Here is a 27,442-nt window from a genome sequence, read left to right on the forward strand (position 1 = left end):
GCATAACAGCTCTGACTAAAATCTATGAGCTGTCCTTGTAATGCACAAATCTATGGTTTCCTGGAGTGGGGTCACCTTTTGCAACCATGAACACTGTTCGGATGATTGTTACCTAAAAAGTCTCCAACCAAAAATACAGGGGCGCTGTATTGTATAATCATATACAAATGTCTAGGTGCAAATACCAAAATACTAGATAACCTATCAAAAAGCACTAAGACAATAACATAAATGCAAAAGTGTACAAACTTTATTAAGGTGTTTACAAAAAGACACAAACAATATTAAAAACCTTTAAAATGGGAACAGGTACAGGTGGACAAACGGACATCTCAACTCGGCATATAGGAAAAGAAGACAGTGAGGGACAACCACAATAAACCTGTCCTGCCAGGTATGAATCGTAGGCCAAAATGCTGTATAGATATACTAGCTAAAGGATAAATAGCACTGACACACCTGGATATGGACAGAACAATAGAGGGTACCACTACAACACTATTCTAGGGTCACACACAGACGAGAGAGGTATGTACTCACATACTAGACACGGTGCTGCATCACCAAGCCAATATCAGTGGAGTGCAAGCAAGGGACAAAGTGCATCAGGCTAACTGTCAGCCAAAGCAAAACGCCCATTTGCTGAAATCCCAAAGCACTGGTAGGTAAAATGCAGCACAGTGTCAGTGTGATCTGGGAGAACCCTTACCGAGAGAGACCGCCACCCCAACGTCGTTTCGCTTTACGCTTCCTCAGGGAATGCACTTTGTCCCTGGCTTGCACTCCACTGATATTGGCTTGGTGATGCAGCACCGTGTCTAGTATGTGAGTACATACCTCTCTCGTCTGTGTGTGACCCTAGAATAGTGTTGTAGTGGTACCCTCTATTGTTCTGTCCATATCCAGGTGTGTCAGTGCTATTTATCCTTTAGCTAGTATATCTATACAGCATTTTGGCCTACGATTCATACCTGGCAGGACAGGTTTATTGTGGTTGTCCCTCACTGTCTTCTTTTCCTATATGCCGAGTTGAGATGCCTGTTTGTCCACCTGTACCTGTTCCCATTTTAAAGGTTTTTAAGATTGTCTGTGTCTTTTTGTAAACACCTTAATAAAGTTTGTACACTTTTGCATTTATATTATTGTCTTAGTGCTTTTTGATAGGTTATCTAAAAAGTCTCCAGCTCAGTCTTAGGTCTATTTCTGTAAAATGTATTGCTATGAATGCAATGCTTTCTGCATGCAAGTGCAAGGGGATAACTGTCTGTTTCCAAAATCCTTGTCTTTACTATGTAAAGTTGTTAAAGGGGTACTCCGTCCCTAGACATCTTATCCCCTATCCAAAGGATCGGGGATAAGATGTCTGATCGCAGGGGTCCCGCTGCTGGGGGCCCCTGTGATCTCTGCAGCGGCACCCCAGACATCCGGTGCACGGAGCGAACTGCCAGATGTCTGGCGATGCGGGGCGGAGGCTCCTGATGTCACGGTCACACCCCTCTCGTGACATCACGGCCATTCCCCCTCAATGCAAGTCTATGGGAGGTGGTGTGATGGCAGTCACGCCCCCTCCCATAGACTTGCATTGAGGGGGCGTGGTCGTGATGTCACGAGCCTCCGGTGCTGAACCCGACGCTCTAAACGAACGCCGGGTGCAGCAGGGAGATAGGGGGGGTTCCCAGCGGCGGGACCCCCTGCAATCAGACATCTTATCCCCTATCCTTTGGATAGGGGGATAAGATGTCTAGGGGCAGAGTACCCTTTAAAATGTGACATGTCCACCCCTTAGCCAATTAAGGGCTAAGGGCTGTCTGGTCTCTACCTCATTCTCCAGGGACAGGGGAGAGACCTAAAGCACATGTTAGTATTTAGGCTCTGGCCTCTGGTCAGGAAACATCACTCAGCAGTAGCTCTCACACTTTCAGTGAGACTGTCTCAAACTACAATATTCCAGGTCTAGGCAACAAGCTGCAATCTTTCTGGCATGTCCTGCTATAAGAGGGTAGTACCGAAACAAGTGGATGCTTTAGGGACAAGAGCAAAGCTGACAGGCCCACTAGAAGAGTAAGGACTAGGTTTGGGTATTCTCTGGTCCAGCCTGTTCAAAGCAACGGCCTAATGTCTGGAGTCTTCCTTCTGGATGTTCATGTCAGTGACGCCTCAGACTGTCCCTCACCTACGTTTCCTTGGGTTAAAGACTTGCCAAAGCTTACCATGGAACACCCTCATGAAGACCCCTGAAGCATGCACTTACATTAGGATAGCTGCTGAAACAGAGACACAAGTTTCTCAAGTCAAGTCAGTCTAAAGTCAAGTTTTAAGTTGTAGTCTAAAATCTGTAGTCTTCAAGTGTTTTACCTCATCCTGCAAGTGTAGTGTAGTACAAGCCAGAACCGCCGCACTACTCTGGGCCCAGCACATACCACTAGGAATAGAGAACCAGTCCCCTCAGGAGGACTACAAGTCATACAACGTGGTGTCCTGGTACCGTATTGCATCCAGTACCTAGTGTAGAGGTCCCCAAAGTCAGAGTAACTACTGTAGTAAGTACTACTAGTAAGTAACTACTCTAGTACTACTAATAAGTAACTACTCTAGTAAGTTCAGGTAGGGTTCCTCAGGTGGGACAGCCCCTAGTCGCCTCTCCTTAAGTTTAACTTGTATATTAATAAATGTATATATTAGTAATTCTATCTATATTATATTGGATTGTATAGTACTTACCTTGTTCAGCGTCGCAGGACCTTCGGTCATGTGACCAAGCTAGTAACCTCTATGGTATGTTGCAGGACCTTAGGAGGTCCTTGGGTCACGTGTTACCCAGCATTCTCTGCAATGGTGATTGACATCCGTATGGATGCCGGACTAACAGGATGGTGTGCTAGACAACTTTCAACAACACGCTAGGCCTCAAAACCTACGGCCTCAGCAGAACCAAAAAATCGTGAGTCTTACTCCAATTTTTATATAGAAGTAATTTACAAATCTGTTTAACTTTATGGCACCAGATGATTTAAAAAAAATATATATTTTCAACTGGAGTACCCCTTTTAGGCCAAAAAGATCTGTGTCTTTAAGGGGGTTATAGTGAAACCGTAAGAATTTTTTATTTACAATCGTGTGGTTTCCCATCCCGGCAAAAGTTAATATGTGCTGTGAGCTGGAGCATCCAGCTGAGTGTTGACAAGCTTTGTACAATGTTGGCACTATATAAAGAAATAATAGAATATATATTATTTTTGTCTGTCTGGTTTCCCTTCAGGACTAATTAGGTGTTCATAAGCCGAGCGGCGTGCAGATCAGAGACCGCATGGAAGGCCATCACACACACCAAACGCGGCTCCGAAGCTTCACCGCACACATGGATTAATTAGTGGAGGAAATATGGGAAACCTCAGGGAGCAATAATCTCTGCCAAGCAGAGCGGCCGCGGTCAGAACCTTATTAGTCACAAATTTTCGGAAGACAATGGGTGAAAAGGTGACGGGCGTTCACTGCTGGGATAAATCAGCTTCTGCCTCATCAAAAGTCTCTAACAAACCAATACAAACAGAAGCGCGTTTACCAGCTACAAACAAGGATTAGATTTTACTGTAGATATAGTTGATATAGCTTAACCTCTATGGTAATTACCACCCATCATAAGCCTATCATAAACACTGCTCAGCAGGGGCTGTCAATGGCCACAGGCCAAGGGTCCTTCCAGGGTACAGAGAACAGGAAATCTGTGCTCCATCCATAGGATAGATAAGTGTTTGTCATCCAGGGTGCCTTCATCTGTTGCAAAACTTCAAAAGGGTTAATAATTGGGGGGGGGGGGGGTTCTCAATTAATGTGAACAGTGGGGGGTGTCCCAGTAATCGGACTCTGTATCCCAACAAGGGATAGCATTTGGAGATGAAATATCTCTTTAATGGGGTACTCCGCTGCTCAGCGTTTGGAACAAACTGTTCCGAACACTGGAGCCGGTGGCGGGAACTCGTGACGTCATAGCCCCGCCCCTCATGACGTCCCGCCCTCTCAATGCAAGTCTATGGGAGGGGCGTGACAGCCGTCACGCCCCCTCCCATAGACTTGCATTGAGGGGCGGGGTGTGACATGATGAAGGGGCGAGGCTATGACATCACAAGCTCCCGGCACCGCCTCCAGCATTCGGAACAGTTTGTTCCAAACGCTGAGCAGCTAAGTACACCTTTAAGTCAATATGGATGGAAATTCTAAATAAAAACATGCATGTAAAAAAAAAAATATATATATATATATATATATATATATATATATATATATATATATATATATATAAAAGGGGTTATCCAACATAAGGTAACTTTAGTTATTAAGTTTCATACAGTAATGGACAAAGATCTGTGCTTGTGTTGGTGGTAAATGGTCATGTCCTGTGTCCCCCATCACGCTGCTGGTTTGTTTTTGGAGAACTGGCTACTACCCGTTTCTGTGGCCTCCCTCAGACTACAATCCCCAGGATCCTTTATTTCAAAGTGGGTGGTGACTTTTTTCCCTCCCACCCATTGCAGCACAACCATGCTCATATGATCATATTACTTGCCCAACATCGCCCGAGACACAAGCTGTAGATCTGTGTGATGATGAATGCACATGTGCGCCGGCAATATCATCAGGGGTCCGGCTTCACACACAACAGACAACGCAGCCAAGCGCCCTTTCAACACTTATACTGATGTATTGTCTTGGGCCGCACAGTAAGCCGAGAAAGGTCCGAGACAACACTCATTTTGTAGCCTATAGAAAATAAACTTCTGACAAAGACAGAGTAATTTTAAACACAGGTAAGTGAAGTATATTAGTAACTAGACTTTGCTGCCCCTGTCTTACATTCCAAGAAGCAACACTCCAGGAATACCCCTTTAAATGTTTTAATCATTTTTAAATGTAACTATAAAATTATAAGGAAATAATTTCTAATTCCCTGGGGAGGTGCACATGCACCTCCCCAGGGAATTAGAAATTATTTCCTTATAATTTTGTTATCCATGCTGGGACTCTACTAATGCCCCTTGCAGGCAATTCCAATATCTAGCAAGGTCTCCAATGAAATTTAACTATAGAAAGGTTAATTGAAAAATGTAGGTACCTATTCAGTAGTGGCCAGAATATAAGGACTCATCTCATGAACATATAAAGACCTATTGAGCATTTGGATGTCCCAGAGATAGAATGGAGAGCTGTTCTGATAGATTTGACCAGTCTATGCATTATACACTAGAGCAGTGGTTCTTAACCTGGGTCCGATCGAACCCCAGGGGTTCGGTGAGTCAGTCCCGGGGGTTCGGCAGGGGAGGTCGCAACAGGACAAGCAAACCAAGCAATTGCTTGGGGCCCCGAGCAGAGCCGGCGTTTGCCTGTCCTGTAGCGACGGGGCAATTTCCCCCATCACTATTAACTCCCTGCGGCCCCGCGTTACGTTTAAAAACACAGGGCCGCCGGGACGTCCCATGCGTGCGCCCATGGAAACAAAGGCGCCGAGGACCGGAGGATAGAGAAGGAGGAAGACGATAGGTGACCAGCGGCACGTCATCTTCGGTGCTCCGACCACCGGTCCCGAGGCCTACTGCTATAGCCGGAGCGGTGGTCGGAGCACTGAAGTGGGCAGTACACTGTATATGGCTGGAGGCTGTATGTCTGTGGGGGAACACTGCCTACATCAGTGGTCTTCAACCTGTGGACCTCCAGAGGTTGCAAAACTACAACTCCCAGCATGCCCGGACAGCCAACGGCTGGGGAACACTGCCTGCCTAATGTGGGGGAACGCTGCCTGCCTTATGTGGGGGAACGCTGCCTGCCTTATGTGGGGGAACGCTGCCTGCCTTATGTGGGGGAACGCTGCCTGCCTTATGTGGGGGAACGCTGCCTGCCTTATGTGGGGGAACGCTGCCTGCCTTATGTGGGGGAACGCTGCCTGCCTTATGTGGGGGAACGCTGCCTGCCTTATGTGGGGGAACGCTGCCTGCCTTATGTGGGGGAACGCTGCCTGCCTAATGTGGGGGAACGCTGCCTGCCTAATGTGGGGGAACGCTGCCTGCCTAATGTGGGGGAACGCTGCCTGCCTAATGTGGGGGAACGCTGCCTGCCTAATGTGGGGGAACGCTGCCTGCCTAATGTGGGGGAACACTGCCTAATGTGGGGGAACACTGCCTAATGTGGGGGAACGCTGCCTGCCTTATGTGGGGGAACGCTGCCTGCCTTATGTGGGGGAACGCTGCCTGCCTTATGTGGGGGAACGCTGCCTGCCTTATGTGGGGGAACGCTGCCTGCCTTATGTGGGGGAACGCTGCCTGCCTTATGTGGGGGAACGCTGCCTGCCTTATGTGGGGGAACACTGCCTAATGTGGGGGAACACTGCCTAATGTGGGGGAACGCTGCCTGCCTAATGTGGGGGAACACTGCCTAATGTGGGGGAACGCTGCCTAATGTGGGGGAACGCTGCCTAATGTGGGGGAACGCTGCCTGCCTTATGTGGGGGAACGCTGCCTGCCTTATGTGGGGGAACGCTGCCTGCCTTATGTGGGGGAACGCTGCCTGCCTTATGTGGGGGAACGCTGCCTGCCTTATGTGGGGGAACGCTGCCTGCCTTATGTGGGGGAACGCTGCCTGCCTTATGTGGGGGAACGCTGCCTGCCTTATGTGGGGGAACGCTGCCTGCCTTATGTGGGGGAACGCTGCCTGCCTTATGTGGGGGAACGCTGCCTGCCTTATGTGGGGGAACGCTGCCTGCCTTATGTGGGGGAACGCTGCCTGCCTTATGTGGGGGAACGCTGCCTGCCTTATGTGGGGGAACGCTGCCTGCCTTATGTGGGGGAACGCTGCCTGCCTTATGTGGGGGAACGCTGCCTGCCTTATGTGGGGGAACGCTGCCTGCCTTATGTGGGGGAACGCTGCCTGCCTTATGTGGGGGAACGCTGCCTGCCTTATGTGGGGGAACGCTGCCTGCCTTATGTGGGGGAACGCTGCCTGCCTTATGTGGGGGAACGCTGCCTGCCTTATGTGGGGGAACGCTGCCTGCCTTATGTGGGGGAACGCTGCCTGCCTTATGTGGGGGAACGCTGCCTGCCTTATGTGGGGGAACGCTGCCTGCCTTATGTGGGGGAACGCTGCCTGCCTTATGTGGGGGAACGCTGCCTAATGTGGGGGAACGCTGCCTAATGTGGGGGAACGCTGCCTGCCTTATGTGGGGGAACGCTGCCTGCCTTATGTGGGGGAACGCTGCCTGCCTTATGTGGGGGAACGCTGCCTGCCTTATGTGGGGGAACGCTGCCTGCCTTATGTGGGGGAAGGCTGCCTGCCTTATGTGGGGGAAGGCTGCCTGCCTTATGTGGGGGAAGGCTGCCTGCCTTATGTGGGGGAACGCTGCCTGCCTAATGTGGGGGAACGCTGCCTGCCTAATGTGGGGGAACGCTGCCTGCCTAATGTGGGGGAACGCTGCCTGCCTAATGTGGGGGAACGCTGCCTGCCTAATGTGGGGGAACACTGCCTAATGTGGGGGAACGCTGCCTAATGTGGGGGAACGCTGCCTAATGTGGGGGAACGCTGCCTAATGTGGGGGAACGCTGCCTGCCTTATGTGGGGGAACGCTGCCTGCCTTATGTGGGGGAACGCTGCCTGCCTTATGTGGGGGAACGCTGCCTGCCTTATGTGGGGGAACGCTGCCTGCCTTATGTGGGGGAACGCTGCCTGCCTTATGTGGGGGAACGCTGCCTGCCTTATGTGGGGGAACGCTGCCTGCCTTATGTGGGGGAACGCTGCCTGCCTTATGTGGGGGAGCGCTGCCTGCCTTATGTGGGGGAACGCTGCCTGCCTTATGTGGGGGAACGCTGCCTGCCTTATGTGGGGGAACGCTGCCTGCCTTATGTGGGGGAACGCTGCCTGCCTTATGTGGGGGAACGCTGCCTGCCTTATGTGGGGGAACGCTGCCTGCCTAATGTGGGGGAACACTGCCATTGTTGCGAAAATGACATGAGAGTGGCACTTGCCAAGGTAAAGCTGCGCATTTCTGAACTGGTCTCCGAAAGACAACAGAAGAAGTCACACTGATTTGCAGTAAATATTCATTATGTTTTTGTATGAAAATCATGTTTTCATGGTTTTGTTCTTTGTTCTTTATGGTTTTGTTCATTTTGTGCACCTATGTATAAATGTATACTTAAATATATACCTCCTATGTTTTGAATTTGAAAAAATCATATTTTATTTTTCCAATTAAGAGGGGTTCGGTGAATGCGCATATGAAACTGGTGGGGTTCAGTACCACTGCACTAAATGATGGCCATGTAATACTACATTTCTCCTGTAGTGGCCGCTGCAGAGATCCTGTCTTACATTGGTTTTCTATGGGTACCCGGATTCCCACTAACCCCATACCTGTAAATGCAGCCCTAATGCCCATAACAGGGTACACTATGTGGCTACTATCATTTCATTTTTGACTGAAATGTTCCTTTAAAGGGGTACTCCGGTGGAAAACTTTTTTTTTTTCTTTTTTTTTAAATCAACTGGTGCCAGAAAGTTAAACATATTTGTAAATTACTTCCATTAAAAAATCTTAATCCTTCCAGTACTTATTAGCTGCTGAATACTACAGCAGAAATTCTTTTCTTTTTGGAGTACAGAGCTCTCTGCTGACATCACGAGCACAGTGCTCTCTGCTGACACCTCTTTAAGAACTGTCCAGAGTAGGAGTAAATCCCCATAGCAAACATATGCTGCTCTGGACAGTTCCTAAAATGAACAGAGGTGTCCGCAGAGAGCACTGTGGTGGTCATGATGTCAGCAGAGAGCACTGTGTCCAAAAAGAAAAATAATTTCCTCTGTAGTATTCAGCAGCTAACAAGTACTGGAAGGATTAAGATTTTTTTAATAGAAGTAATTTACAAATCTGTTTAACTTTCTGGCACCAGTTGAGCATAAAAAAAAAAAAAAAAGTTTTCCATCGGAGTACCCAAACCTAGACATCTTATCTCCTATCTAAAGGATAGGGGATAAGATGTCTGATCACTGGGGTATCGTCAATGTAACCCCGCAACCTCTGTGCAGCACGCGGCGTTCGTTTAGAACGCTGGGTGAGGGTGATCGTGACGTCACTGCCACGCCCCTCGTGACGTCACACCACACCCCCTCAATGCAAGTCTATGGGAGGGGGCGTGGCAGTCGCCATGCCCCCTCCCATAGACTTGCATTGAGGGGGTGTGGTGTGGCGTCACGAGGGGCGTAGCTCTGATGTCACGACTCCCCCCCCCCCACTGCCCGCTCCAAGCATTTGGAACAAAACGTTCCGAATGCCGGGGCAGTGGAGTACCCCTTTAAATTCCCTAATTGTGGCCAAAACTTCAAATCTAAAGACCAGAAGACATTCTGATCCCAACATCCTCTGCAGAGCAGTGAGCGTCTTAATCGTATGACCCTATCTGAACTTGTTTCACTGTGCAGAACACAAGATCAAGAAGTACGTAGTCTTAGGAAGTCCAGGCCCATTACCATTTCCTCCTTATGAAGACATAACACATGACGCTTGTACGTTTCCGATTCTTATAGAAGACTTGGCGCGGACCTTGGCGATCGAACTGAGATAAGAAGGCGCTAGAGAGAAGATGTTGGGGACTTCACCTGAACTTCATCATCAAGTTCATCTAAAATAATCACATACGTTTCATTGTAAAGTGGACGTACGGGATGGAGCTTGTAATAAGAAGAAGGAAACCACCTTGGGTGGGATTCGTGTTTACGTGGAGACCATAAAAACACTACGCTTTCCTTCAACTCTTGACACTGTAATGATATATACAATGAAAGTCCCACCAGGGCATTTCCTGAAAAGCAAATTCTTCTGTGATTTCTCATTGACATCTGTAAAATGTTTTGGGACATTTTTCCATTGATTGTATAGTCAATTCTACGAATATATTGTCCTGACTTTGTATGTGGTCTTAGGGGAACGAGGGGGTAGGGTGTCGCCTTGAGGTGATCGCCAAATGCTATGTAGATCTCCTCCTAAAGCAAAAAATGGGGTCATAAGCAAAAACGAGGCCCCAGAACCCTACCATTAAAACGCAGGGACCATTGATAAGACGTCTTGATGGACGGCGATCACAGGGACAGTGGTATAGGTGTGTGAGGGTACAGCGGTAGAACAGATCATGTGACCATTCAAAGTAAGGCTCTTCCACTTCAAAGAACACAGTGTGTCATTACTGGGTGTTGTGCAATATATACTAGCCTTTGTAGCCAACTATCAATTTGCAGTCTCTATAGTTCATCTCTAGTCCCTCTTCTTCTCCACTTGTCCTAGTGAAGGAACCTTATGAGAAACAGACAGTGTCAGCAGAGAAGAACCATTTGGACCATCAAGTCTGCCCAATATACTGAATACTGTTTCCTGGCCCGATCTTATATGAAGGATAGCCTTATACCGATCTCTATCTTATATGAAGGATCACCTTATGCCTAACCTTATTGCACATATAGGATAGCCTTATGCCTATCACTGTCATATGAATGATAGCCTTATACCCATCCCTATCTTATGTGAAGAATAGCCTTATGCCTATCCCTATCTTATATGAAGGATAGCCTTATGCCTATCCCTATCTTATATGAAGAATAGCCTTATTCCTATCACTATCTTATGTGAAGGATTGCCTTATGCCTATCCCTATCTTATATAAGGCTATCCTTCAAATAAGTTAGGGATAGGTATAAGGCTATCCTTCATATAAGTTAAGGATAGATATAAGGCTATCCTTAATATACTGTAAGATAGGGATAGGTATAGGGGTATCCTTCATATAAGATAGGGATAGGTATAAGGCTATCCTTCATATAAGATAGAGATAGGTATAAGGCTATCCTTCATATAAGATAGGGATAGGTATAGGGGTATCCTTCATATAAGATAGGGATAGGTATAAAGCTATCCTTCATATAAGATAGGGATAGGTATAAGGCTATCCTTCATATAAGATAGGGATAGGTATAAGGCTATCCTTCATATGAGATATGGCCAAAGACTATTCACAGTATTTATAATATTGGGCAAACTAGATGTATTGTTCTTATCTGCCGACACATTCTGTGTTTCTATGGGATACATTGTCAACTCCTTAAAGAAGGCCCTAGGGAAGCTCAACAAATCTTCATCTCCTCCACTGCCTACAGCCACCCAATGCACCTTTTAATGCAAAATGTGTGCGAGATGTCTGTAGCAGTACCAGCACTCTACGGAGTTTAGGAGGAGGAGGAGAGGAATAAGGTGCCCGTTTCTCTGCTCATGATATAGGACAGTGGACATTCCCATTATAACCATAAAACACAGTGTTCGGAACTAAATGTTCTGACCGCTGGCCAGTGGAGTACCCCTTTAATGAACCATAGTGCATTTGAGGTATATACACATCTTTTAATAAGGACATATATAGATGTTTTTCGCTCTTCATCCATAGCTCACCATCTTGGCTCCGTGCCTGCACTCGCTGTCAGAACTATAATGGGCGTTCATTCACCAGCCTCCTGCATGGAATGTAAACTATGCCGGGTAAATATTCTCTCACCTGCATATTCTTGCAGGTGTCCGCAGCCTCTGACTGCTGGAACACTGGCTGTACTGTCTGTACTGTATGTATGGGTTGGATAGGAATCAAGAAAACCATGACTCACCGTGGTCTTCGGAAAGCCAGGCCATACTGCTGACATGCCAGGCCCACGGTGGGGGTGTATACTATGGGCATGAAGCGCTCGATGTCTGAAGTCAGCACGCGATAGAAGAGCTTCTCATTCCTGTCTTGTAAGGTCATAAGGATTATATATCTGGGGGAAAAACAAAAACAAAGGAAAGTCAGAAGAATAACACTGTGGTGGCCCAGTACGGGAGTTGTTATCCCATACCCTCGCTGTCCTGTCAGACAGCCTCCCTGCTGTGTCCCCTGGGCCCCCCCTCCCTGCGTCTGTTCTACTGTAATTGTATATTATCCCTCATGTTATGTATATAAGAATGTTGTATTTTTAAGAAAGGAAGGTTAACATGTGATTATCAGTTGTCATGTGATTGTTACCCAGGAGGTATCAGTGACCATGTGACTTAAAGGAGTACTCTGGTGCAGAGTATTCCTGCTCCATCCTGCCCGGGCTGCAAAAAAAAAAAAAATGAAAATAAACCATCTCCCCTTCCTGGGTTCCCGCGGAGCGCCACTACAGCTGATCGGTCCTCCGGTCCATCCTCTTCATACTTCCGTGTGTAACGAAGAGTCACATGGCGCTCAGCCTATCGCCGGCCGCCGTGATGTTCTGCCTCGGCCGGCGATAGGCTGAGCGCCATGTGACGCTTCGTTACACACGGAAGTATGAAGAGGATGGACCGGAGGACCGATCAGCTGTAGTGGCGCTCCGCAGGAACCAGGAAGGTGAGAGATGGTTCATTTTCATTTTTTTTGCAGCCCAGGCAGGACGGAGTAGGAATACTCTGCACCAGAGTACTCCTTTAAGGGTGACCAATGGGACCCCACCAGAGTCTCCCCCATAAAAGCCCTGGGAGGAGTCTCTTCTTGCTCTTAGTTCCTGAGTCTTTGCTGAGGTGCAGTCGAGCCTAAGAGTCTGGGGTCATAGGAGCCCTTAAGTCAAGTCTGCAGCCACAAGATACAAAATCAGCTAAAGTCACAGCTTAGTCTGTCTCCAGTCAAGTCAAGTCAACGTGGCCTGCACTAAATTGTCCAAAACCACTGCAAGTCCCAGCAAGTGGTATTCCAGGAAAAAACTTTTTTTTTTATATCAACTGGCTCCAGAAAGTTAAACAGATTTGTAAATTACTTCTATTAAAAAATCTTAATCCCTCCAATAATTATCAGCTGCTGAAGTTGAGTTATTCTTTTCTGTTTGGCAACAGTGCTCTCTGCTGACATCTCTGCTTGACTCGGGAACTGCACAGAGTAGAAGAGGTTTGCTATGGGGATTTGCTTCTACTCTGGACAGTTCCCGAGACAGGTGTCATCAGAGAGTACTTAGATAGAAAAGAACAACTCAACTTCCGCAGCTCATAAGTACTGAAAGGATTAGGATTTTTTAATACAAGTAATTTACAAATCTGTAACTTTCTGGAGCCAGTTGATATATAAAAATAAAAGTTTTTTCCTGGGTAACCCCTTTAAGGTCTCTGAGGTCACTGGTCACCTCTGTGGGCCTGGCTACACTGTATAGACTTTACCATCTGTCACTCAGTAAAGCTACCATTGTCCGTAACTTGGAGTCAGAGTCATTATTGCCCCCATGTCTCGCCCAGGATCCAGTGGTATACCTTCGGGTGGTATTGAGGATAAACCACGCCCTGGCGTCACGAATACAAGGGGTTAATGCCATCTGCCCCTAGGGTAAATCCATCTGCCCTGCATCACACCCCATACCACAACACCATAAATTCAGAGAAGATATCTGGCGATGGGTGGATTTGTGGGGCAAAGTGGCAGCTGAAGGGTTTGTTTTGCCTTTATCTAAAGCAGTGGTCTGCAATGTTTAGCTTTTTAGTTGTAGTTAAAGGGGTTCTCCACCATAAGGTGATTTTAGTATGTACCTGCCAGACAGTAATGGACATGCTTAGGAAGGATCTGTGCTTGTCTTGGGGCTAAATGGCTGTGTTGTGAGTCCACCATAATGCTGCTGACTACTTTTTGTAAAATGGCTATTTCCTGTTGGAGTTCCCTCCCTCCAACTACAAGTCCTAGGATTCCTTGTTTGTAAGTGTGAGGTCCATTTTCTCCCTCCCACACATCATCCACTCCACCCATTGAAGCACCGCTGGGACAATTCCCGGAAGTCCTCTAGAGAATGATCTCCCTCCCCAAGCAGCATAGACACAATCCCTTTGAACACATGACTAGTGATGTACTGTCTCGGGCCCCACTGCAACCTGAGACAACACTCATTTCGTATGATCATCAAAATAAACAATGGGGCAAAGATAGCGAAAGAATTGTGAGACCAACCATCAAACACAGCTACAGACACTATATTATGAACTACACTCACTTTACAGCCCCTGCTGCATAGCAAAATAAAATAAAAAATCCTGGAATACCCCTTTAAACTATATGTGTCAGCATGGAGTTGTAGTTTAACCATTGCTGGAAAGCCACAGGATGACTATTGGTCTAGACCAGGAATGAACCTGCAATGCCTTTCTTTGTGCTTCTCAGACATACTTATGGTTCAGAAAAACATGGCTGCCATCCCCGGCCCAATAGGACAAATCAGTGCTAACATATAAGGTAACGACCGACCCTACTAATAGGGATATAAGGAATGGAAATATACAACATACTTGTCTAGATCGCTGGACTTGGTCTCATAACTCTTCAAAACTCTGAGCGCCTGAACATCTTGACTCAAAAAACATGGCGGGAGAAGGCCGTGAATACCGAGCTGCAATCTTTCTTCAAGAGTAAAAGCCATTCCCTAGAAAACATACAGAAAAAAAATACTCATTGATGACTATGGAAGATCAGAGAGGGACCTCAATAACCACAATATTAGCCAGGATTTATTAAAGGGGTTATCCAGAAAAAAAAAAAAATTCTATATATCAACTGGCTCCAGAAAGTCAAACAGATTTGTAAATTACTTCTATTAAAAAATCTTAATCCTTTCAGTACTTATGAGCTTCTGAAGTTGAGTTGTTCTTTTCTGTCTAAGTGCTCTCTGATGACACGTGCATAGGGAACTGCCCAGTTTAGAAGCAAATCCCCATAGCAAACCTCTTCTACTCTGTGCAGTTCCCGAGACAATGAAAGATGTCAGCAGAGAGCACTGTTGCCATAAAGAAAACAACAACTCGACTTCAGCAGCTGATAATTATTGAAAGGATTTTTTAATTGAAGTAATTTACAAATCTGTTTAACTTTCCGGTGCAAGTTGATATAAAAAAAAAAAAAAAGTTTTTTCCTGGAATACCCCTTTAATCCATCTGACACCCAAACTGTCCAGGTTTTGCCCAAACAGCTAGGCTTTCAAATCTTAACAAGTTCTAGTAAAATTAAAGCTGAACTGTGATTGGTTGTTTCGGGTAATTGGTTACTCTAGGTAATATCTGGGTAAGGAGGGCAGGATTTCTTCTAGTCCTCTAAAGGAGATGCCCCACATAGGAAAATGTATCCCCTGTCCAAAGGTGTCTGATTGATGGGGGTCCGACCACTGGGATCTCCAGCTCTCCTCGCACACAGAATGGAGGGATGTATGTAAACTCTATTCATCTCTATGGGAGAGCCAGAGATACACGAGCGCTATACTTTTGCACCTCTGGCTCTTCTATAGAGATGAGGTGTGTGCCAACCCCCATTCTGTGTGCAAGCAGAGTCAGAGCGGCAGACAGGGGACACTTACCTGATGGCCAAAAGCTGAGGACCTCCTAGTGTTAAGATCCTCTAAGGCTATGTTCACACGGAGAAATGTCCAAACGGCCAATTCAGTGCGGACATTCCACAGATAGAGCACTGACAGAAGATGCCGGCGCTAGGACCGCTGTGAAATACTCCGTCTCATAGACGTATATGTATTTCCTTGTGGTTTTCTCTAGTTGAATTCACATTATGTTTCCTATCCCCCTCTTTTTTGTTTTCACTTGGTCTACACTCTGCCCCTCCCCCTCAGCCCAGGCCTATATAAATTAGCAGGAAGCTGCATTAGGGCCCTATTCCTTTCTGACTGCCTACCAGTCTCTGGCTGGGAGCACATGGTATGTGGGAGCTGTTCACACTGGTGCGGTGCTGTGTGGCGTCCATTGCTGCCCCGGCGCCATGTCTGTGAGGTGGCGTGGCCCAGGGACTGGTTTGAGTAGCATTGAGGCTGCTCTGTCAGTGGGTCATTCCCCCTGTGGACACTGGTGTTGCGGCGGAGGTGGTCGCCGCTCAGTAAAGCGCCATTTTATGCGCTAGGGATGTTAGGGACCCACTACTTAAAGGTGGCCGTGACGTGGCTACTGGGCTTGCACTTCATGATCATAAAGTACACTAACAACCTATTAGTTTAATAAATGTCGCTGAGAAGCCTTAGATCATTGTGCATGTTGTATATGTGCAACCAGGTCTGTTTTTTTTTCTCTCTAGTTGAATTCACATTGTATGTCCTTGTGGAATCCACAAAAATAAGGATTTCTGCGGCAAATGTTGCTGCCGCAGAAACTCTGCCGTGTGACTAGAGCAGCAGAATCCCATTGAAAGCAATTCATGCGGAATTCCGCACTGACATTTTGCCATGTGAACCCATAAAGGTATAAAAAATAAAGGTATAGTGACATTTAGGGATTGTCCCAGGAACAGGACTGTGTTTGGTATAGCATCCTAGTCCTATATACAAAAAATTGACTGTAAAACAAGACATGGCCTGAGCCATAGTCAAACTGCTTTTTTTTTTAAAGGGGTACTCCGGTGAAAACCTTTTTTCTTTTAAATCAACTGGTGGCAGAAAGTTAAACATATTTGTAAATTGCTTCTATTAAAAAATCTTAATCCTTCCTGTACTTATTAGCTGCTGAATACTACAGAGGAAATTTTTTTTTTGGAATGCTCTCTGATGACATCACGAGCACAGTGCTCTCTGCTGATGTTATTATAATAATAATAACGCTTTATTTATTGTTGTCCTTAGTGGGATTTGAACCCAAGTCCCCAGCACTGCAAGGCAGGAGTGCTAACCACTGAGCCACCATGCTGCCCTTAGCACACATCTGCTATGCACGGTTGCTAAAATGGACAGAGATGTCAGCAGAGAGCACTGTGCTCGTGATGTCATCAGTGTTCCAAAAAGAAAGGAATTTCCTCTGTAGCATTCAGCAGCTAATAAGTACTGGAAGGATTAAGATTTTTTAATAGAAGTAATTTACAAATATGTTTAACTTTCTGCCACCAGTTGATTTAAAAGAAAGAAAAAAGGTTTTCATCGGAGTACCCCTTTAATTATTATTATTAATAAATAATAATAACAACAATAATAACTATTATGAATAATTCTTTTTACTATTTAAAGGGGTACTCCCACCCGAGACATCTTATCCCCTATCCAAAAAGATAGGGTATAAGATGTCTGATCGCGGGGGTCCCAACGCTGGGGACCCTCGCAATATTGCATGCGGCACCCACCTGTTTCTTGTCCCGAAGCGCTGGAGGGTCTGGGTCGCGACCACGGGAACGGAAGTCCGTGACGTCAGGACTCCGCCCCCGTGTGACGTCACTCCCCGTCCCCTCAATGCAAGTCTATGGGAGGGGGCGTGACGGCCGTCACGCCCCCTCCCATAGACTTGCATTGAGGGGACGGGGCGTGACGTCACACGGGGGCGAAGTCCTGACGACACGGGGGCGGAGTCTTGGCGTCACGGACTTCGGTTCCCGTGGTCGCAACCCAGACCCTCCAGCGCTTCCGGACAAGAAACAGGTGGGTGCCGCATGCAATACTGCGGGGGTCCCCAGCGGCAGGACCCCTGCGATCAGACATCTTATCCCCTATCCTTTGGATAGGGGATAATATCTCTAGGGTGGGAGTACTCCTTTAATCCCGGACAATCCCCTAAACACCAGCTAAAAAGAAAATAGTCTTCATGGCCACATTTAATAAATAACATTGTAAGTTTATCATCACCGGTCCACACCATTTACTCACTATAAATGCCATGTTGTTTTTACTGGTGTTAAAATTGAGGCCATGCGGATTATTAGCCCACTTAAAAAGGCAGAGCCCCATTTCTGCTATTCTGTATGGGGCTTTTAAGAAATTACAGTTTCTTCTGTTAATACCGCGTCCTTTCAAAGAGCTTATAATACAACATCCATTAGGGGTTAATACCTTGGTCAATGCATTTAGCAGCACAGGGTGATATACGGAGAAAATGGCTGTAAATGACAAGTATGTTTTATCCAGACAAATTATTCTATATTCACTGTAAAAATGTCCCCCAACTGGTTGACAGGAAAGCTTTCTGCTTCATCCATCAGCCCTGCAGAACCACGAAATAAGATTGGGGATACCTTGCTGTGTACTTCTTTCTAACTCTGGATCTAAAACCCCATCATGTCCTCCTACCATATGAATGGTGACCACTGGGTCCAAGAAAGAAAGTGGGTGTCTGTCACCTACCTGCAATATTATCAGATACCAAGCATTGGCCTAAACATATTCAGAATAGTGAGTACAGCTCTGGAGTATAATACAGGATATAACTCAGGATCAGTACAGGATAAGTAATGTAATGTATGTACACAGTGATCTCACCAGCAGAATAGTGAGTACAGCTCTGGAGTATAATACAGGATATAACTCAGGATCAGTACAGGATAAGTAATGTAATGTATGTACACAGTGACCTCACTAGCAGAATAGTGAGTACAGCTCTGGAGTATAATACAGGATATAACTCAGGATCAGTACAGGATAAGTAATGTAATGTATGTGCACAGTGACCTCACCAGCAGAATAGTGAGTACAGCTCTGGGGTATAATACAGGATATAACTCAGGTTCAGTACAGGATAAGTAATGTAATGTATGTACACAGTGACCTCACCAGCAGAATAGTGAGTACAGCTCTGGAGTATAATACAGGATATAACTCAGGATCAGTACAGGATAAGTAATGTAATGTATGTACACAGTGACCCCACCAGCAGAATAGTGAGTACAGCTCTGGGGTATAATACAGGATATAACTCAGGTTCAGTACAGGATAAGTAATGTAATGTATGTACACAGTGACCTCACCAGCAGAATAGTGAGTACAGCTCTGGAGTATAATACAGGATATAACTCAGGATCATTACAGGATAAGTAATGTAATGTATGTACACAGTGACCTCACCAGCAGAATAGTGAGTGCAGCTCTGGGGTATAATACAGGATATAACTCAGGATCAGTACAGGATAAGTAATGTAATGTATGTACACAGTGACCCCACCAGCAGAATAGTGAGTGCAGCTCTGGAGTATAATACAGGATATAACTCCGGATCAGTACAGGATAAGTAATGTAATGTATGTACACAGTGACCTCACCAGCAGAATAGTGAGTACAGCTCTGGAGTCTGGCCACTACAGGGAGCATCTTCCTGTGAGTCTGCTGAGTGTGGAGGAAGTCGTTTGCTGGATTGTTTGGTGTGTGTGCGCTCTGAGCTCTGCCGTGTCATCTGTGCCGGACAGCGTTCTTCCTTCCCCAGAGGGAGAGCGTGTGTTCAGGCATGAGTGAGGAGAGGAGAACCCCAACACCTGCCCCCCGAATCAGGTCCGCGGGGGGCAGGGGGAGCCAGCGACCAGGTGTGGAGGGACCAGCGTCAGGAAGTGCATCAGAGGTCTCCGGGTTGAGGCGCTCTGCCAGGAGGTGCAGCGATGCATCTCCAGCCACCCCTGAACCCGTAGAGACAAAGAGCAGCCGCAAGGCTGGCCCTGCAAGTTGTGGGACTACAAGTGCAAGAAGTTCCGGAAGCACAGGTACTGTGACAACAAGGCTTGACAATGTGGTCTGTGATACTCCTCCTGGTGCAAAGCTAAATGCCCACGGATGTGTGGAGGAGGATTGGGGGATGCCTAGGGCCCGGGAGTCTGGAGTCCCCCATAACTCTCGTGTGGCAGAACACATCCGTGGATATGAGGAAGCAAGGGGCAGCTTGTATAGGCTCCAGGAGGAGGTACGGGAAGCAAAAGCCCTGATGGAAACTGCGGCGAAACGACAGAAAGCTGAGCTGTCAGCCCGGATTAAACAGCTGAAAAATGAAATAAGGATACTGGAGAAGAAGAGAACTTTTATTTTAGAGAACAGCGGGCCATTTAGGGAAAAACTTTTAAATGAAGACCGCTTTCATACAATGGAGAGAGAGAAGCAGAGACGGCTGAGGGGGCTTCAGCCACGGGTGGAGGAGGAAGGAGACGCTGCGGAGGCCGATAATGTTGAGCCAAATCCACCCGGGGGTCTGCAACATCTGACCCCATACAGTGGGCTCCCTGCAGGGCAAGTGGCGATGTCATCTGGCCGTGGCTCTGGCGGATCGGGGGATGAGAGCAGCACCAGTCACCAGGGAGGGGCGCTGATGGCCCAGATCCAGCTCCTAGAGTCCCCAGGTCGCCTCCAGGACTTCACGTTTGGGGATGAGTTACCAGAGGAGGCACCTGGGGGAAGGAAAAAGAAGCTAAAGAAGACCAAGCTCCAGGAGCAGGTAACATTTGTATATACCCCCCTCCCTGAGCCCCCCGGACTGGCCGCAGGGTCAGCTCACTGTGTGAACCCCATTTCTCAGCCCAGCCTGAGTTCTGCTGTGGACTCAGTGCAGGAGAGTGGGGAGAGTATGGAGTCTAGTGTGGCGGTGAGCTCCATCGCTGTTTGTAGTAACAGTGGTGGAGCAGACAATGTATCGGCTGTGAGGTCGGACAGTGATATTTGCCCAGCGATGGGCATGGATGGCTCTGGCACATTGGGCTGCTCCCTAACGGGAGGGGGGGGCGGCTTTGTGCCAGAGTCAGCTGCGGGAGCTCCGGTGGCTCTGAGCGTTGGCACTGCTGTTCCTTTGGAGCAGCGGTGTCATCGTGAAAGAGCTGCTGGGGCCAAGATGTCTTCGCCTCCCAGAAAGACTGGACTAAAACCTTTATTTTGTATTGGCGCCGCTTATCCAGAACAGCGGCGCCCAGGAGCAGAAAACTCCAGTACTGATGAGGCGGAGGGTACCAGTAAAAACAGGGCTGGGGCCACTAATAAACAGGCTAGGCAGGCTTCCCGGTCCTTGTATAAAGGACCGGTGACCTGTCCTGTGGTGGTGGCTCCAGCTCTGGTACCCAGTGATGCTGATGGTACACTATCTGCACCAGAACGCACCGGTCCAGCCAGTATGAATGAGGAGGTTAATGTTGGAGTGAATTGTAGCATGGGCTGTAGCACGGGTGGAGGTATGGGGGGCACATCAGCTAAAACAGGCAATAATGGTGTGAGTATGGATTATGTGGAGGAGGGTGGTGAAGGGGCACAGATTAGTGGTGGGGATGTAGGGCCTGGTCCAGTTGCACCCTCAGCGGTGGCAGCACCGGTACGCAGCTACGCAAATGTCACCGCTGGGGGGAGGGGGGCACCTTCCTCGTCTTCTGGCTCTGGGGGGGGCAATTTGCAGCAGCGTCTCCTGGGGGCCTTAAGGAGAGGGGAGAGATCAATCAATGTAGAGGGTAGAGAGGTTGATCTATCCTTTTGGATAGAAAGACATGGTCTTTCAGCCTTCCGAGAGGAAAGAGGGGGGGATACTGTGTGGTCCCTCCCAACAGCCGGGCCAGGTGGTCTCCGAAGGAATGTGGTCCGGCTGAGGTGGAGAGGCAGTGATACATGTCCTCCAAGATCTAAAGTTGTTGAGCTTCTGCTGAAGTTGGGCTTTAAGGCAGCTGACATCTACGCCTTAATACATCCTTATGGTACCCCTGAGTTCGATATCAGCTTTGTTCGGCCAGAGGGGCTTGAGCTCTTCTGGTCAAATTATGAGCTGGTAAAGAATGAGCCCGGCTGGCGAGACTTTGCCATTCAGGCGGTGTCTCGCCAAAACAATGTCAAGAAAGTGACCGTTTTAACCCGTAACGAATCACTTTCTTGTATTGACATCATGACGTGGCTAGGTCGGTATGGAGAGGTGGTGGAGGTCCCAAAAAAGAACAGGGATGAATATGGCATCTGGTCAGGGGCCTGGACGTTTATGGTCAAGCTTAAGCTTTCAGGAAACACCGTTACCCATATACCATCTGCGACCTTCCTCGGAAGGGATCGTATCCAGATCTTCTACCAGGGTCAGCCGAAGCTCTGTCACAGATGTGGTGACCCCACACATTTTAGTGCCAATTGCACTGTGCAGAAGTGCACTCTGTGTGGGGAAATAGGCCATCTCGCTGCATCTTGTGCAGAGATTAGGTGTCACCTGTGTGGTGACTTAGGTCACCCATTCAGTCGCTGCCCTCGTTCCTTTGTCAACGCGGTTGTTGCCCCAGTGGGGGTAAGCCATGAGGTGAACTCTGCTGGGGGGATGGCTGGCGGGGATGAAGGGGTGCAGGGGCCAGGGAAGAAAAGTAAGCAGAAGACGCCTGCCCAACTGAGGCGTCTCAAGAAGCGTCAAAGGGATAGGGAGATTCGGGAGTCACTGGAGCATCAGCCAGCTGAGGTGGCTTCTGATCCTGTCCCTGCGACCAGTGTTACTGCTGAGGCCCTGGGGGATAGTGAACTGGATGAGGAGACTGGAAGGATCCACAAAGAGGAGGATACTGTCTCCTCACTGTCCTCCCATGGTGAGAGCGCGGATGAGGACAGAGGGAGATGGGCAGAAACAAAGCGGGGTACTCGGAGGAATAAGAAAAAGGGAGATTTAAAATCTTCTCCCACCCGCCAGATGCCAAAGGAAGGTACAACTGACCCCCCTCTGATTGGTCTCTCCAACCGGTTCCGAGCCCTCCGCGACATTTCCTCTTCAGAGGAGGAGGCTGGGGGTGAGGTTCCGGATGTTGCGGTGGGGCCCACAGGGGACCCTGAGTCCTCTCTCCCTGGGGAACCTATGTCTTCAGGGGGGGGGACTGGCTCAGAGTCAGGGGACGAGGAAAATGTAAATAAAGGGAAAATGGACACATCCATCTCACTAAAAAGGGGTAAACCATCATCTGATGAGGAGGGTGGTGGGGTGGATGGGAAGGATGGTGGGAAAAAGAAAGCTGTCTAACTCAATCACCCTTGATGGCGGCACCCTCTCCGTTGACTCTGGCATCCATTAATGTTGCCAGCATAAAGTCAGATACGGCTCGATTTGCGGCCTATGATTTTTTTGCCCATATTAATGCTGATATTTTATTTTTGCAAGAGACCAGGCTAACAGATATGTCATCTATCTACAAGGCTAAAAGAGAGTGGAGGAATGGGCCCTCCTACTGGTCTCTTGGGGCCGAGCCGTATAGCGGAGTGGCGGTCCTTTTTACCGCAGCGGTAGAATGCCGACGGGTTATCGAGTTAGAAATGGGGAGGTGCCTGATCTTAGATGTCCTCATGAAGGGACAAGAACTTCGCCTTATTAACATCTACGGCCCACAGTCTAAGTGGGACCGGAAGTGTCTCTTTATGAGGATCAAGCCCTATCTTTTTACAAGTCGGCAGGTGGTCTTTGGAGGGGACTTTAATGCTGTCACGAGGTCCCAAGACAGGGGAGGTGCCAGAGACAAGCTGACTTATGATAGCGTCGCCCTAAATAGCATAGCGAGTGAGGCTCGCCTGGTGGATGTCCACATCCGGCACACCCCAGGCCACGCGGGATTCACCTATCATAGGGGTAGTTGTAGGTCTAGGATAGATAGGTTTTATTTAAAGGAGGAGGCCGTCTCTTCAGCAGTGTCTGTTGTTGAGGTGGAGTTCTCCGATCACTGTTTAATTTTGTTTTCTCTGAATGTTACAGAGACCCCCCGGATGGGCAGAGGCTATTGGAAGCTGAATTCGTCTCTCTTGGAAGAAGCGGAGATAAGACAGTCCTTTGAGGATTTTCTTCAGAGCCAGGTACCATTGCTGGGCCTTTGTAGCAGTAAGTCAGAGTGGTGGGAGATCTTCAAAAAAAGGGTTGCGAGATTCTTCCGCCAGCTCTCAGGCCTCAGAAGCCTAAACAGGTACCGTTTGTACCAGGGCCTGAGGAAGAAACTTGAGCACCTTGTCTCGACTGGAGGTAGTCGTGATGATATCTCCAGAGTGAAATCCTTGCTGATGAGGTGTCAGTACGATAGGCACGCATCTTTGGTTTTTGAGAGGGATTACGGGAAGTACCGCTCGCCCGACCCTTACAGAAACTGCAAGATGTCAGTGAATAGTAAGGTAGTCTCAGGACTGATTGATAGTACGGGATCCTTGAAAAGGTCCAGATCAGGGATCTTGGAGGTCGTCAGATCCTTTTACTCGCACCTCTTGGGAAGGAAGGATCTAGATCGGGATAAGGTGTCAGCTTTCTTGGCTGAAACCATCCCTGAACTAGGAGTAGACCCCTCTCTTGACGTTTTGACAGAGATGATCCGGGAAGAGGAAGTCAGGATGGCTATTGATGGGCTTGCCCTCAAGAAGTCACCCGGTCCAGATGGCTTAACATCTGAGTTCTATAAGACCTTTAAGGACACTTTGGTTCCCCTGTTGACCGAGGTATTTAATGAGTGTCTATCCTCGGGCACTCTGCCAAAGTCAATGAGGAGGTCAGCGCTGATCATCCTGTCAAAGGGTAAAGACCCGTTCCACATTGAGAATTGGCGTCCCATAGCGCTTCTCAATGTGGACCGAAAGATTCTGGCAAAAGTGCTGTTTAACCGGCTGGTGGAGTTTGCACCCCGGCTCCTTTCGGGGGCTCAGCATTGCTCTGTTCCGGGCCGCAGTACATTTAGTGCTGTGCTCAGTGTCCGAGAGGCTGTGGAGCAGGGTAGGGCTGGCCACTGGAAGGGGTACTTGCTGTCCTTGGATCAGGCAAAAGCGTTTGATCGGGTTAACCATGAGTACCTCTGGTCTGTTCTTCTGAGATATGGCCTGCCGGGGGGGTTTGTTGATTGGCTTAAGACCTTGTACGCAGGGGCAGAGAGTTTCCCGCTTGTGAATGGTTGGATTGGCCGCTCTTTTGAGGTTGGGTCTGGTGTCCGTCAGGGTTGTCCTTTGAGCCCGTTGCTGTACGTGTTTGCAATTGATCCTTTCCTTAGGAGGATTGATTGTGGACCGTTGGCGGGGGTGAGAATGGACCTGGCGGTGCCGGATTTGGCTCTGAGGGCGGTAGCGTATGCTGATGATGTCACCGTGTTTGTCTCCTCACAAGAGGAAGGCCAATGGGTGATGTCAGAGGTGGACCGCTACTCGGAGGCATCCGGGTCCAAGATCAACCGGGATAAGTGCGAGAGTCTCTGGCTGGGAGGGGGAGATCCTAATTTTGATCTCCCGGACGCCCTTCCAGAGCCCCAGGAATCTGCAAAAGTTCTCGGCATCGAATTTGGCCAAGGGGATTACCCCAAACAAAACTGGGACAGCAGGCTTAAGATCGCCGCTCAGAAGGTGGATCAGTGGAAGGGTTGGTCTTTGACCCTCCGGGAAAGGGTTAACCTGATCAAAACATTCCTGCTCCCTTTACTGATATACCTGGGCAGTGTATGCATGTTGCCAGAACCTCTTTGGACCCGGGTCTACAGTGTGTTCTTCCAAATGTTATGGGGGAACAGACTGAACCTAGTGAAGAGGGAGGTTACTTACCGTACAAGGAGACTAGGGGGGTTGTGTATGGTCAACCCTGTGGTATTCCTAGTGAATACCTTTCTTAAGACCAATATAGCAAACCTCTGGTCAGAGAGGGCTCCTCCGTGGGTATCCTCCTGTAGGGGATGGTTTTGGCCTTTCTTCCAGGAATGGGAGACAGGAGGGCAAGTGAAGGATCTTCGCACACCACACGGGCATCTCCCGGCTTACGCTACCCCGGTTCTGAAGGTTATTCGTCGGTGGGGTCTGGGGATGGGGGAGATTAGGACTCTGTCGAGGAAATTCCTTGACAAGAGAGTCCTGTCTTCTCATTTCCAGAGGCCATTGGCGCTCAAGGACTGCCCAAGTCGGGATCTGGAGGTGGGTTTAGAGCTTTTGAATTCTATCAGGATCCCCTTGAAGTTTTGGGACTTGACTTGGCGCTGCTTCCATGGGAAACTGTGTGTGAGGGACAATCTGAAGTGCAGGAGCTCTGATGACCGGGGATGTCCCCACGAAGAGTGTGGAGGCATGCTGGAAAGCATGGAGCATTTTCTGCTTCATTGTCCCTTTAACACAGAGGTTTACACCAGGGTGGGCGCTTCCATTGGTTGGCCTCGGCTGGCCAGTCTCTCCTATGCGGAATGGGCCTATGGGGCATTCAGAAACCTTGGAGGCTGGGACCGGTGCACTTTATTCCTAGTCAGCTCAGTGGTTAGGTACTACACGTGGAACGCACGGTGTTTAGTGTCGACGCAGCGTAAAATCCTCCCTGTGGATGTGGTGGTTAGGAACATTCTCGGTGACCTGGTGAAGGTGCGTTCTCTGGAGTACGAGAGGCTGGGTGCTGGCAGGGCCTCTCGTCTATGGAGGGGCTCTGCCTTTAAAGTGCCTTAGCCTGTTGTCTCCCCCTGGTGGTGGGCTGATGCTGGCACATTAGTCTTTTTGTTTTGAGCAGTTGGTTTATGGTAATATAGGGCTTGCAGGCGCTGAACTTGAGCTTTAGGGGTTTGTTGTTTGGCTTATAGTGTTATATGTATTTGTTATTGTATTTATTGTTGTAGTCTATTTGTATACTTATATATTGTTAGTCTGTGTATATTTTATGTAATGTATATATTGTATATATTGTGTGATGCCACCTGGGGATTGGGTTTAGTTTAGGTTGGGTGGTGGGTTAAAAAGGGGGGAGGGGGTTTGTATGGGACTTTTATATATACAGAAAATCCTGGACTGGTTCATGGACGTCTGGTAACATGTACTGGGGGCATGGGATGCGGGACCAGCTCAGGGCCAAAAAAAAATAAATAAAAAAAAATAGAAAAATAAAAAAAAGTGGTGTTATTTTGTTTGTGTTGGTTTTTATTATTTTGTATATATTATTATTGTTGTTGTTGTTATTCTTTTGGTATATTACTGGTATTGGGTTTTTGGTATTGCAACTGGGCCAGGAAAATCACATTTAGTATTAGTGTATATTAGTGTATATAGTTTATTAGTATGGTATGGGTATTATGGGTATTATAGGAATCTGTCTTTTGTAAATATTGTATATATTTGTTTGTGTGCAGGAATGAGTGTGGGGTGGACCGGTGTTGTATTTTATGCTATGGTGTTGGTTTTATGATCGTTATATTGATATGTTCTGTCGGATATGATATGTTTATGTTTTGTAATTTTTTTATTGTTATGTTTGAAATTTTAATAAAAGATCTACAGGATATAACTCAGGATCAGTACAGGATAAGTAATGTAATGTATGTACACAGTGACCTCACCAGCAGAATAGTGAGTACAGCTCTGGGGTATAATACAGGATATAACTCAGGATCAGTACAGGATAAGTAATGTAATGTATGTACACAGTGACCTCACCAGCAGAATAGTGAGTACAGCTCTGGAGTATAATACAGGATATAACTCAGGATCAGTACAGGATAAGTAATGTAATGTACACAGTGACCCCACCAGCAGAATAGTGAGTGCAGCTTTAGAATATAATACAGGATATAACTCCGGATCAGTACAATGTGATGGATCTGGCAATTAGTCACAAATCCCATTATAAAGTATATATTGTAATGTATGGACAAAGCCTGGACCACAGTATAACACTCATATAGGTGGATATAGTCTTTAATAGAGTAGAGAATTACTGTGATTTTCTCATTTCTTCTACCACCGCCTTTAGTTGTTCTTTATTTATAAGACT

General features: G+C 47.6%; 1 protein-coding gene and 1 long non-coding RNA gene across 3 annotated transcripts in view; one reads left to right on the forward strand and one right to left on the reverse strand.

Annotated features, from left to right (window-relative positions):
• ME3 (malic enzyme 3) overlaps nt 1-27,442 on the reverse strand; it is a 212,023-nt gene that overhangs the window by 113,885 nt on the left and 70,696 nt on the right. For both annotated transcript variants that reach the window (XM_056561390.1, XM_056561391.1), the window contains exons 3-4: nt 14,333-14,466; nt 11,683-11,832 (exon numbers count right to left, since the gene is read on the reverse strand). In XM_056561390.1, the coding sequence (XP_056417365.1) occupies nt 11,683-11,832; nt 14,333-14,466 (284 nt within the window). The remainder of the gene's footprint in view (nt 1-11,682; nt 11,833-14,332; nt 14,467-27,442) is intronic.
• LOC130358306 (uncharacterized) lies at nt 2,744-10,018 on the forward strand. Its single transcript, XR_008889460.1, has 2 exons — nt 2,744-2,941; nt 9,565-10,018. It is a non-coding gene; the product is annotated as an uncharacterized LOC130358306 (long non-coding RNA).

The sequence above is a fragment of the Hyla sarda genome, chromosome 2, assembly GCF_029499605.1.
Source record: "Hyla sarda isolate aHylSar1 chromosome 2, aHylSar1.hap1, whole genome shotgun sequence".
NCBI classification, from domain to species: domain Eukaryota; kingdom Metazoa; phylum Chordata; class Amphibia; order Anura; family Hylidae; genus Hyla; species Hyla sarda.